This window comes from Sminthopsis crassicaudata, chromosome X (assembly GCF_048593235.1).
Source record: "Sminthopsis crassicaudata isolate SCR6 chromosome X, ASM4859323v1, whole genome shotgun sequence".
Lineage (NCBI taxonomy): Eukaryota > Metazoa > Chordata > Mammalia > Dasyuromorphia > Dasyuridae > Sminthopsis > Sminthopsis crassicaudata.
Genome location: NC_133623.1, coordinates 51,348,410 through 51,361,761, shown reverse-complemented (window position 1 = coordinate 51,361,761; position 13,352 = coordinate 51,348,410). Strand labels below are relative to the sequence as shown.

The following is a 13,352-nucleotide window of genomic DNA, read 5'->3' as shown; positions in this document are numbered from 1 at the left end:
GCTCTAGGCTTGACTTCTGCCTGTTAGAGCCCTAACTTCCCCATTCTCCTTCTCAGCTGCTGTGTTTACTTCCTTCCCCTCAGGTACTAACCTCCTCTCCAAAAGAAAAATATTGACATAGCCAGCTGGAACTCGGAAGGGTTTCTGCACAAGCCTAATCTTCATACCTGGGCCCTAATCCCAAGAGATAAGGGGTGGGGAAAGAATGTCATCTCAGTGAACCAAAGGACTATACTCAACCCGCCTCAGTCAAAGAATAACTTTGCTAATTATATGCTGTAGCTCTGCCCAAAGGCCTTTGGGAACCAAAGCAGGAAGGTGCTCTGCAACATAGGCCAAAGTCTGTCAAGCTGAGAAGCACAGGCTGGAACTCTGGGCTATTAGTTCTCTTAACCAATCAAACCAGAGACTCAGGAGGCTAAAGACTATCAGCTTATTCAAGGGCTGAAAACAGCCTCCATAAATGGCTCTAACCATAACATTTAATACAGGAAATGTACACACACACACACACACACACACACACACACACACACACACACACACACACACACACACACACCAGCTGGTAATTCGACAGGATCCACAAGAGTTCCACTCTTGTAACATAGTGAAACAAGGTAGACACAGAATAAACAGAACCAGAGACAGAAAGAGCAATAACAAGGGACGAGGGAAGAGAAAATGTGAGTGTATATATTTCTGCTCAATAATCACCAAACTCAGAGCTTGCTACAATCTCGTCACCTGAGAGCCTACTTCCCCAAGTACTTTAAACAGTTCCTATGAGCAGTAGCAAAGGAACCCTTAACAAAAGGCTCAAAGATTTCACCCATCCAGTTCAGTTAGAAAGGAGCTCTGATTCATCCAATATCGTTCCTCGGGCTCATGTTTGTCACTGACAAAAGCAAGCCTCAGACTCAGACATTGAGTGTCCCTACAAATGTGCTGAGGGAAACCAGAGCTTTGGAAGATGTAGACCCAGAAAATGAACCCAAGAGAACACCAGTTTTAATTATCTACAAAAATGAGTCCAAAACATCACTGTGGCCATAGCTGGCTCCCATCCTGGACATCATGCCTACAGCCAAAGTCTCTTGTAGGCCCGCAACTGCCTCAGCAAGAGTAAGGCAGGTCCATGATGCCCCAGCTATATCACATAAGCTACCATCCTGGAGGAGTTCAGTACCCACTATTGCCTAAATGAGGAAATAAAATCTACTCAGAATGGTCTCAGATATAGATGGAAGAGGTAGGTGCTTCTGGAGAAAGGAACTAGTAAAATTCCCTGTCCCAAAAACATCTTCCCTTCCTGACTGCCAAGAGTCTGTTATGGATTACTTCTGTTAAGGATTTTTTTCCAGGTTAAAATGAAAAGTAACAACCAAGATTGCTATGAGGATTAAAGCACTTAGCACAAAGCCTGGTACTTAGTAGGTGCTTAATAAAGGCTCATTCCACTCCAGTGCAAATATCCTGACAACACTAACCCAATGTCACCCATTAATGACTTAACTGCATTTTAGTCTACACTTACAAGCTTTTCAGACTTGAAGCAAATTGAGACTTAAAGGTATGGGACTTACTTAAAGGTAAGGATAGGGAAAGGGTATTTTGTGGGGAGAAGAGGAAGGGTGGGATTTAAGTTGGGACTTACTTAAAGCTAAGGATAGGGAAAAGGTATTTTGGGGGGAGAAGAGTTGGTTTGGGACTTAAAGCTAAGGATAGGGAAAAAGGGTATTTTGGGGGGAGAAGAGGAGGGTTGAGACTTAAGTTGGGACTTAAAGGTAAGGATAGGGAAAAGGTTTTTTGGGGGGTAAGAAGAGGTGGTTTGGGACTTAAAGCTAAGGATAGGGAAAGGGTATTTTTGGGGGGATAAGAAGAGGAGGGTTGGGACTTACTTAAAGCTAAGTAAGGATAGGAAAAGGGTATTTTAGGGGGTAAGAAGAAGAGGGTTGGGACTTAAGTTGGGACTTACTTAAAGGTAAGGATAGGGAAAAGGTTTTTTGGGGGGAGAAGAGGTGGTTTGGGACTTAAAGGTAAGGATAGAGAAAGGGTATTTTGGGGGGGGAAAGAAGAGGGTTGGGACTTACTTAAAGCCAAGGCTAGAGAAAGGGTAATTTTTTGGTGGGGAAAGAAGGGTTGGTGTTTTGTAGAGAGGGGCAGAGAAAAAAGGACCAAGTGGGAAAGAAGATTTAGAACTTGGCAGGGGGGCAGGGAGGCAGAAATGCCACCATGAGGCCAAGAGATATCTGGGAAAGGGACGAAAGGACAAGGAATGAATTGCTTAACAAAGAAACAGTCGCCCAAGTCAAAGGATACATTTCACTTAGGTGCTAGGACAAACCCAGATCCGGCACTGTGGGAGTTAGCATCTTAATATTTTTCTTAAATCAAAAAAGCAGTAAAAAAACAAGATCCTCCCCTCCTTTGCCTCCCCCCATTGCCGTGGCTCTGAGACCTACTCCTCCAAGGGCCAAAAACCAAGGGAATGATCCATTGCCATTCTCTCCGGTGAAGACCCCTCCACTGCCTCCACGCTGTACTAGAATCAGGCAAGTCTGCCCTAAGGGGAACTCACTCAAAAGCAAAGAAGAGCGTGCAGGTTCCCAGAATGAGGAAGAGGGTCAAGTAGAAGATCCCCTTCTGGCGGGCCATCATCACGCGTCCATCGCAGCAGAAGGTGTTCCTGCCCGGGAGCTTCTCCCATTTTCGAGTCACCTTCTTCCTCACCACCATCACAGACATGGCTGCAATACACCTCCTGAGCTTGCCTTCAGTCACAGGAGAAATGGGATTTGGGTCAAGTCCAGGTTCAGAACCACAGCTCTGGTGGCACCGGTGGCTGCTGCTTCTGTCAAGCCAGACATCATCAAAAATCTGACTTTCAACCCTAGGAAAAAAAGTGAAACAAGAAAACATAAAAAGGAGATAATCAGAGTATCCTTTTCCGGGAGGCTGTGCTTCCAAGAGAGGGGGAGAGGCGAGTGCTTGAGCCCTAATCTGTATCTGCTAAGATAGCAGGAGGGTTTTAGTTCATTTGGGGGAGGGGGGAGGGGAGAGGGAGGGAAGTGCCTTACAAGCATGGAATTAGTAGAAAGCTAGCTTTGGAGGCAAAGGGCCCAAGTCCCAATTTCCCAGCAACTTCCCCGGGCATTATTTTCCTGCTCTTCAAAATGAAGATGCTTCTGTTACCCGCCCCGCAGCAGTTAAGCTCAATTGACAAGCCATGTGAAAACGCTTTGGAAAATTCTCTCTCAGAAGGAATTATTCTTCTGCCTCCTACCTCTGCGCCCCAGTTAGCGCCGACTAGAAAATGGGGAGCTTTATCTCGGTGGCCCAAACTGGGAGACCTGGAGGACTTGGCCCACTCACACCAGAACTGAGTTGCCAAGGAACGGGCTTTCTGCTTCCCAGGTGCTTCTCTGCAGCCGACTATCCGGTTTTATAACCATCTACCCAAAGCCCGGGGTAAACAAGCCCAGAGTTTGTCCTTCAAGGGCCCAGGTCCCCGTTCTTTCACCTCCTTTCTATTTACCACCAAACATGACTCACTTGAGGGGATAAGTCACCCTCTGGCATGGAGAGGAATTTCTGGCCCCGGCCACACGATGCACACACAATGTATTTGCACAAACCAGATTTGCCCTAACCAAACATCGGCCGAGCTCTCGCCGGGTCCCGGAAACTACAGGAGTCTGGCTAGCTCGTCCAGCCTTCATGGCAGCTGAATGAAAGCACATTCCTGAAGATGGGGACCACTAGGTAGAGGGCACTGACTCACTAAGGTGGGAGAGAGGGTGGGGGAGGGCTGGGAGGTAGGAAGGAGCAAAGATGGCAGCGGCGGCGGCGGCGGCGGCAGCCACGAAATGGGCAAGGTGCTATGTGGGACAGTCGGGAGTGGCCCGTCTCCATTGCCCGGGCCCTGAGCGCGCTCCCGATGGGAACCTCCCCCTCCCCCATCCCCACCCTCTCCCTCCCCAGCCCCGCTCCTCCGAGGTACGGAGCATCGCAGCCGCCGCCGCCGCCGCCGCCGCCACCCCCGCCACATGCTGGGAAGAGAGGGAGGGAGCCGGGGAGGGAAGCAGGGAAGGAGCCAAAGAAGGAGCCAGGGAAGGAGGGCGGGCGCGAGGCTGCCGAGGAGAAACAACCCACAGGAGGCGGCCTCCTCCTCCTCGTCCTCCTCGTCCTCCTCCTCCTCCTCCTTCTCCGCTGCCGCCGCGGGGCTGGCCCCGCTCCAGCAGGCGCTCACGGCTCCAGGCCATGGTGTAAGGGACGCTGCCGGAGGGGCCGGGGAGCAAGAGGGGCGCGCGGGCTCCGCGGTCCCGGGCCCCGCCGGGCGGAGGCCCCGGGCACCACGGAGAAGCAGGCGGCCGCCCGGTGGCGTCGAGCAGAACAAAGCTCCGAAGCCGGAGAAGAAATGGCCAGCGGACGGCGGCCGCCCGGCCCGAGGCCCAGCAGCCTCAGGCGCGAGCGCCCTCCGCCCTCCGCCCGCACCCAGCACCCCCACCCGCCGGAGCGCCCCCTCGAGTGCGAGGCGAGGCGAGGAGGGGACGCCCCCCGAACTGCGCGCGCGCGCACCGCGGAGCCCGCGCAGCCCTCCCCCGGCCCCCCGACCCCCCAGCCGCTCCTTCCCCCCCCCCCCCCCCGCCAGCCGGCTGGCGTGCGGACACACGCACTCGCTTAGACATCCCTACATATAGACACGCGCGCCCTCACACACGCACAACACACACACAGCCGCGCGCCCCGGGACGCACCGCCACGTGCCGCCACAGCCACGGTCACGGCCACGGCCACCGCCACAGCCCCCCATCGAGTCCGGGTCCCGGGCTCCGCGAGCCGCCGCCGAGCATCCGGGACAGGCGGGTCCCGGGCCGGCCGGCCCTCCGGGGCGGGGGGAGCGGGGAGCAGCGGCGCCGCGGGGAGCCGCCACGGCGGGCGCGACCCCCTGCTTACCTGGCGACCGGGACTGCGGTGGGAAAGGTGGCGTCCTCCTCCGGAAGGGAGCGAGCGATCTGGGCAGCGGGCAGAGGGATAGGTGGTGGCTCCTCCGCCCCGCCCCGAGCCCCGGGCTGCCGCCGCCTCCGCCTCCGCCTCCTCCTCCTCCGGGAGGGGGCCGGGGGGGAGGGGGGGGATGGACCTTTGCCGTCGGGAGCCACGGCCAGCTGCGGCAGCAGTCCACCGCTGGAGGAATGGAAAGCTCCGCACGTCAGCCGGCTGCTCCAGCGGCTGCCCGCCTGCCATTGGCCGGGCCCCTCCGGGCGCCTACGCCCCCGCCCCCCTGCCCCGGATTCCTATTAGTTAATAGGCATGCCACTCGACGGCGCCTCCTCCTCCCCTCCTCGCTCCCCCCGCCCCCTTCCCCATCCCAGTGCCAGTTTGCCCTTCGGGTCCTAGTGCCAATGGGCGTGAAGTGCCACTTGGTCACGGAACCCACGCGGTGGGGGGGGGGAGCATCTGGCGATGGGCACGCCGGGACCGGGACCACCGAGTGAGCGGAGGCCCCTCAGTCGGCAGCGAATGGAACACTGAAGACCAGCCCCCCCCCCCATCGGGCCTCTACCCCTCCCTGCTCCCTTCTTCTAGGCCTCCTCCTTGTTTGGAAAATGATACCCAGGAATTTCACTTTGCAAAACATAAGGAAATCATCTCGAGTCCTTTCTCAGGCGAGGCTCCCTCAACCTTGAGGAGCCCCGGAGAACAGCAGGAAACAGCCCCGACTTTCAAGTGAGAGGTCCCAGTTCCTCCCCACTGGCCGGGCATTAAACTCCTCACCCGCCACTTTCTGTGTCTGAAAAATGGAGGGACTTGGAAAGCACCTATGGAAAGAGCAAAGAGCACCCCAATCCCTGTTCTTCCAATTACTGCCGGTGTGACCTTACCCCAGTCATTTCCCCCGTTCCTCATCTTTAACATATATCAGAGGAAACAACCTCAAAAGTCTTTCCCAGTTCTACTTCTTCCATCCTATGTCTAGATGGGCCTGGGGCTCTGCTTTCCATTCTCCAATCTGCACCCCCCCCCCTCTAAATATAGCTAAAGCTTGCCCAAAGACACGGGAGGGAAGAGTTCACAGTGCAGTGTGTGCATGATCACCGCCGCCAAAGCCAAGGCTCCCAGCTAAGTTTTTCAGAGGGTATGAGCTTTAGGGCAGGTAAGCAAAATCAAAGTTTAGCCGGAAAGATTCTTCAGCTCGATGCTCAAAGGCACCCCACCTTCTGCCACTTGTATAAAGCATGGAACATCAAGAAATCACCAAAGGAGAAGGAAGGAGACAGGCTGAATTCCAGCTCTTCCACCCCGCCCTGCCCCCACTGTGAGGAGACTAGAATATCTATGCTCCCAGCCCTTGGGGTGCAAGGGGGGGGTGAGGAACGAGGAAAAGAATTCCCCAGATTTGAGAGGGCTTCCAATGAATGTCCTGTGTTCCCATGATGCAGTCTGGCAGATGTCTAACCTACTGAGCATGAAATAGTGTGTATCACAGTTATTTCTTTTTCTTTTCCTCCCCCATTAGATTGTAGTCTGTTCCCCCTCCCCCATATCTGGGCACTTCATAAACGGTCAAGTTGAGGAAGTCTACCATGCTGCTCTGGAGACTATATACAAGTTTGAGAATTATTTCATCGATAGAGCTTGAGGAAAACTTAGAAACCGACTAGTCCAATTCCCCAGTTTCACTCTAGAGGAAACTGAAGCTGAGAGATGTGTCTTGTCTAGTCTAAGGTCAGTCAAACCAGGCAGGGCCATTGCTTGAACTCGGGTCTCTCTGGCTTCTGACTCCAAGCCCAGGGCCCTTACTACTGAACCACACTGCCTTTTTCTCCTTTATAGTATTTTCATCTCAGCTGGAATGACAAAGAGCCATATAAGGATAATTATATCCGGTTCCTTCATGACAGCTTTCATTCAAGAATTTCCAAAAGACAAAGAGCTTATTAGGTAGTTCTGTTTCCCGTGAAAAAATGGTCTGACCTATTTTATAGAAGGAGAAGCTCGGCATCTGGGAAGCAAGAATTTCCTGGGCTGTCCCCCAAGCCGGGAAAGCTTTCCATCTTCATCCTACTTCCCGGATTCCATGGCTTCCTGAAGGAAGGTCTCAGCCAAAGTCCCACCTTCTGCAAGAAGCCTTTCCCAGCCCTCTTGAAGCTTGGTGCCTTTCCTCTGAGATGACCCCCAATTCGTTCTGCCCATAGCCTAGTTATCTCCTCCATTAGACTTCACAAAACTCCTAGAGACCAGGAGCTGGGTTTTGCCTTTCTTTGTTCTCTCCAGCATAGGGGGCCAGTTCACTGTCCCTCAGACTGTCGGAGGGCCGGACTATAGTCAAAACAAAAGCTCACAGAGGTCTCCGCCCCTCAGCCCATTTGCCATAACCTGGTGGCTGTAGTTTGAGAACCCTGGGTCCTAACACATAGTAGGGTTAAATACATGCTAGATGACTGACATCTGATGCCTCTTGGAACTCCTACAGGTGATAATCATCTGTTTATTCTTCCATGATCAGTATTATTTAAGGGAAAATCCAACAAATATCCCTTTGGCTGTTGGGAGAACAGATTTCCCTCAGGCCCCACCCTACTATTCTCCAGGGCAGTTCTACCCAGAAGTCTCAGGTAAAAGCCCTACTTCCCTTATTACATGCCTAAGCCCAGCTCCTTCCCAACAGTTGCCTTTCTTCCAAATTTCTAAAGTCCACCTTAAAAGTCACATCCTTTAAAAAGCCTTCCCTAAACTCCCTGGCCTGTGGATAGATAAGAGATCAAAAAATATGACAATTTTTCAAAGGAAGAAAGACATTCTATCAACAACTATATTAAAAATGCTTCAAATCTCTAATAACAAGGTGTATGAAATAAAACCATTTTGAGGTTTCATCTTCAAATCAAATTGGCAAAATGACTAAAGTAATCAGTGTTGGAGGGACTACAAGAAGACAAAAGCACGACTACACTACTGATGGAGCTATATAATTGGCCTTACTCTTGGGGAAAATAATTTGGGCTTTGAAACAAGTTGATACCCTTTGATCTTTTGGTTCTGCTACTGAACATGAATCCCCAAGGAGATCAAAGAAATCTTTTTAGCAGACAGGTCTCCCATATACCAAAATATTCATGGTAGAATTTGTTTTGTGGTAGCAAAAACTCTGAAAACAAGAAGGCTACCATTAACTGGAGACAAGTTGAACAAATTGGAGTTGGTGAATGTAATGGTGTGGGGGAGGTGGGGGAGAAACACTCAACTGGAAGTCCAACGATCTTGGGGAAAATTCTAGCTCTTCTATTTACTATCTGGATGACCCCCTTGGACACTCCACAACTTCTCTGGACCTCTGTAAAAGGAAAGGGTCCCTTCAGATGGTCCCTATAATCTAAACCACACCACCAGGTCATGGATTTATATGTGTATGTGGCTAAGATACCGCCGTTGCCAGTCATCTAGATTTATGTCTTGCCACTGGACTCTGATGACGTTGCATAACCCTTGCCTCAAATCTAATTCATTGAACCAAGGATGAACAACGTTCTGTGAGTAGTAGTAGCTGCCCCCCCTGGGGACCCAATTGGCCACTTTGAATTGACCAGTGCTGCTATAATAATTATTATTTCCCCTTCTTCTCTTTTTTCTTCTCCTTTTTCTCCTTCTTTCTCCTTTTCCTTCTTCTTTTTCCTCCTCCTCCCCTTTCTCTTGTTCTATCCACATGTGCAGCCATACCCTTCCATGTGGGTGCTCTGTCCAAAGAATCTAATTTTTGATTCCCTTGTACTTTGCAAGGCATTTGGGGATTTGAGGGCTAGATTTTTTTTCCCTATTTATTTTTCCAATCTTTTTTTCAAAAACCTGGGACAATTAACTCTTTTGTCTCCTGATAATTCATTGATTATTTCTTGAAATATAGCTGGGGAAAAAAATAGGCTTTGAAAAAGCCCATTGTGATTCAAATAGAGCTACTTGACTATGCCTTTAAACCCCAATCAGTCTGGCTTTCACAGATTGGCCAATAATAGGTCCCAGCCCAAGCCACTGTTGCCCATTGTTTGGGTTTTGATGGCTCTGAGTAAGTGCAAAATAGCAATTGTTTTCTGTTCTGGCCTGAAACTCCAAGGGTCTTCCCCTCCCAGATTGTTTCCAGGCAAACTAGGCCATCTTTTGTCTCAGTTCTAACCTAGCGTTTAATTACTGAATGGTTGCCTCAGGCGAATTGAGACCTGAGTAAGACCTTAATTTAAAAGGCCAAGGTCTCCCCCTGCATCCTGGACCATTGCCAGGCATCTTGACCTGTGTCTTGCCATTGGACTCTGATAACTGGAGGAGAGAGGGGGAGGCTGATGACATTGCCCAGCCCTGCCTCCCTGAAATCCGATTCACTTGCAAATCAAGACATCACCCTCCTGTCCACATGGCTCCTCTTCGATAATGAAGGACCACCAGCGACTACAACAATAATGAGGACTACATGTAAGTTGCACTCCCTCACTCTGCCCCAGGAAATTTTCTACATGCCCCATGAGCAATTGGGTTGGATCTTCCGCAAACAGTAGGTACTTGATCAATGCTTACAAAATTCAGCTCCTAGTATATCTCCAGAGAAACTGAGGCAAGATAGAGATTAGGGAGTATTTAATAATTTATTTAAAAGGGAGAGATTTACTGGGACCAAATGGATCCATGGTTTGGTCCCAGGGCTGAATGAGACTATCGTTTCCAAAAATCCGCCAAACAATGTGAGCTCTCAATGATCTATATACACATGGCTCAGACTCAGGGGGTAGATTGAGGCAGGGGCAGAGTCAGGGTGCTGAGAGCGGGAATAGGAATACAGGTGGGGTGAGCCTCCAGAGATGGGATGACCTAATGGAGGGAGGCTCCTCGGAGATGGGGAGATATTCTAAAACATAAGATCTTTTATCCTTACCAAATATTCTGATAAAGAGGGAGGGGTGGTTTCCTCAGAACTGAGCAGACAATTATAAACTAAGGCGGAACACTTAGGAAAACCGAGGTGGGACTGGGTCAGGATAATTAGGGAAACTGAGTCAGGACAATAAAAGAGAACTGTGTCATAACACTAGGATCCTAGAGAAGCAGGAAAAAGGAAAAATGCTTGCCCCTCTGCCCTAGTGTTCAGGAAAAGTCTCCCATCTTCAGATACACTTCCTCTGTGCTATTAAAGAAGAGATCTGGTCCATATGAGAACCCGGGGGTCCCGGAATAAAAGGCCCCCAACATATTGGGAGGCTCCTCTTCTTTTTGTACCTGCTTGTCTCTGGACCACATTCCCTTCTGAAATTCTGTATGCAGCCGCACGGGCTTAGTATATTCCCATCATTCAGTATTTGTGCCCAGCACTCAACTCAAATGACATAAAATTTAAATTGGCAAGCATGGAGCAGCACTTCCTTCTTCATAATCACATCCTTTGACACAATCATAAAATTATTTCTATATTATATGTGTGCGCACACACATATATTTCAGAGTCTTTGGCACACTTTCATCCCCTTCATCTGCAGAAATATTCATCCTCAGGGAGTTGATTTGAGTTTTGGAAAGAACCCAGCTGAAAAATGAGGTGCCACTCTAATGTCGCACGAGACTGGTTTTCTTTGGGGCACTGAGGGCAGTGCCCAAGAGGAGGCCTTAGAAGGAGACTACCACACACTCGAGTATTGCTAGATCACTGGCATCATCACCGGCCCGGTATTTTTTCCTGAAAGTGAGCTGGGATTTGGTTTGTTTATTGTTGTTGTTGTTGTTGTTGTTGTTGTTTTTAACAAGTATAAGATTGACTGAGAAAAACCTTGATGCTGTGACCAGGAAGGAGGGAAATAACAAAATATCACCAGAAATTATACTATGATGTCAAACGAAGGGAATCGTTTCTTCTAAAAGCAATCCACTACAGCCCGGCCACCGGAGGCAACACAGGAATCCAAGCAACAAAGGAGGAATCTGGAGCCCTGCTCCTCACTAATAGACGTTTGTCTTATCAGCTCTGTTCCGTCTCACTTCTGGAATCATTCACCGACCCTCTCGAGTTAATCGCTACCTCTAGGGGTCAGTTGGTAGGAACCAAGAGTCTACGAGACTGACCACGAGGGGAGACCCCCGGCCTGACGGGCAGGTCATAGCTGGGCTCCCTTCATCCAGGGGGCCTTCCCCGGACTATGTCACCTACACCATATCCCATCGGACACAAACTCTACAGACGGATCCATGATCTGTGGGGGTTCAAAGAACCTCTCTTGATTCCTAGCTCTTCAAGTTATTGAAGTTGTGATTTTCATGCATCTGTTGGGGCCCCCGGCCCCTAATCTCTCAAATAAGCAGGTTGGGCTAGATTTCCCTCTGAGCTCTTGATTGAAAATGCTTTCAAAAAAATGAATCAAGCAAAGCCAGGGAAACAATAAACTTAATGATGACTACAATATAAATGGAAAGAACAAATATCCCTACAATCAAAACTGAATGTTGCCAAATTATAAAAGACAAATTTGGTAACAAGAAATGTGAAAAATAGCTGGCCCCTCCTCCTATTTCTTTACAGAGGTGGTGGGTCCAGGAGTATGCATATAATGGGGGGGGGGAGAATCAATTTTGCTGAATATTTTTCTTCTCCCTCTTTTTCTATTTTTAAAAATGTGTTGTTATAAGGGTTGCCTCTCTGGGAGGGGGAGGAGAAAGGCTATAGAAGAAAACTAGATGATGTTGAAACAAAACCCGAAAATATCTATTTTTAAAAAAGGACATTTTTAACAATATGTAAAATGCTACATAAGAACAAGGTATTATCTTTACTTTCTCTCCTTTTCTCTTCTCTTCTTCATTCTCTCTTTCTCTCTGTATCTCTCCTTTCTGTCTCTATCTTTGTGTGTCTCTGTCTTACTTTTCTGTCCGTGTGTATCTTCTCCCTTTGTCTCTCTCTCTCTCCTTTCTATCTCTGTGTGTGTCTCTGTCTCTTTCTTTCTGTCTCTGCCTCTAGTCTCTCCTCTCTCTCTTCTTTCTATCTCTGTCTCTGTGTCTCCCTATCTCTATTACTGTCTCTTTTTCTCTCTCTGTCTTTGTCTCTGTGTGTCTGTCTCTGTCTTTTTCCCCATCTCTCTCTCCTTTCTGTTTATGTGTGTGTCTCTGTCTTTCCTTTCTGTCTTTGTCTCTGTGTGTCTCCTCTGTCTCTGTCTTTCTTCTCTCTCTCTCTCTTTTCTCTGTGTCTCTGTCTCTCTGTTTCTCTCTCTCTCCCTGGCTCCCTCTCCTTTCTGTCTCTCTCTGTCTCTGTCTCTTTCTGCTTTTCTGTGTCTCTGTCTCTCTCCCTCCTGTCTCTGTCTCTGTGTCTCTTCTCTGTCTTTCTTTCTCCTTTCTATCTCTGTCTCTCTTTGTCTCCCTCCTGCCTCTGTCTCTGTGTGTCTCTCTCCTTTCTCTCTTTCTGCCTCTCCTCTCTACCTAGCTCCCCTTTCTCCCAGCCAGCCAGCAGGCATTCTTCAGCACATCTGTTTCCCTCACCCTCTCCAATATCTGGTTTTGTCCAAGACATGGGTTGCTATGCTGTGTCGCAAGGTATTTTCTCCCATTCTCTATCGTTCAATAATTCAGTTCAAATCAAAGGAGCGTTTCTTAACTAAGGCGAGGCTGTTGTGGAAGCTAAGGGCTAGAAGTGGCGCTGAGAGATCAGCGCGGGCTCACTCCTTCCTTTTGGGTTGTCACAGGGAATGGGAAGAATGGTTTTCCATGTTATGACAGGCGTGGTATCCTTAGTAGAAATCCAGGTCCCTTTAGAGTGAAAGAGGTGAGAGAGGGCACGAGAGGATTTGGTGGGAAGAGAACAGGGTCGAAGAGGGACAGAACTGGCCTAGATGGGGATAGGGCTTGAGAAGGGGATGGCAGCACTGGTCCTGGAGTCAGGAAGACTAAATTCAAATCCAGCCTTATTAGCTGTGTGACCTCGGGCAAATCACAATTCTCATTGCCTCCCAAAAAAGAGGAAGAGGAAGAAGAGCCAGAATAGGCAGGAGTGACCCCTGGCCATAGGAAAGGAGGATTACTCAGTCAGCAGAACTTGCAGAGTACCACGGAATCCCAGAATTTGAGCGTTACAAGGCATCTCAGCAACCCTAATGCCTCCCTACAGGTAAAGGCCTGCTTTTACCATACAGGTAAAAACCTTCCTCAAAGGGAGGTTTAACCTAACAGGGGACATGTTGGGGTAGAAAGACAGGTGCAACAAGGGCACATCATGAGCAGGGCCATCACCAGATCTCAAGTACAATGGCCTTTAAGCCATAGTGATAGAAGGAATGGATTGATAATGGCCCGCCTTCAGATCAGAGGTCAGGCCGGACAGCTCTCCAACA

At 49.5% G+C, this 13,352-nt stretch overlaps 1 protein-coding gene across 2 annotated transcripts in view; it reads right to left on the bottom strand.

The window, feature by feature from the left end:
• Window positions 1-5,181, bottom strand: part of ZDHHC9 (zDHHC palmitoyltransferase 9) — a 35,907-nt gene extending 30,726 nt beyond the window's left edge. The window contains exons 1-2 of one of the 2 annotated variants that reach the window (XM_074278272.1): window positions 4,960-5,181; window positions 2,582-2,893 (exon numbers count right to left, since the gene is read on the bottom strand). In XM_074278272.1, coding sequence (XP_074134373.1) covers window positions 2,582-2,748 — 167 coding nt within the window. In that variant the 5' untranslated portion in view covers window positions 2,749-2,893; window positions 4,960-5,181. The remainder of the gene's footprint in view (window positions 1-2,581; window positions 2,894-4,959) is intronic. The other variant, XM_074278271.1, reaches the window with a different exon arrangement.
• Window positions 5,182-13,352: the final 8,171 nt, after the last annotated feature.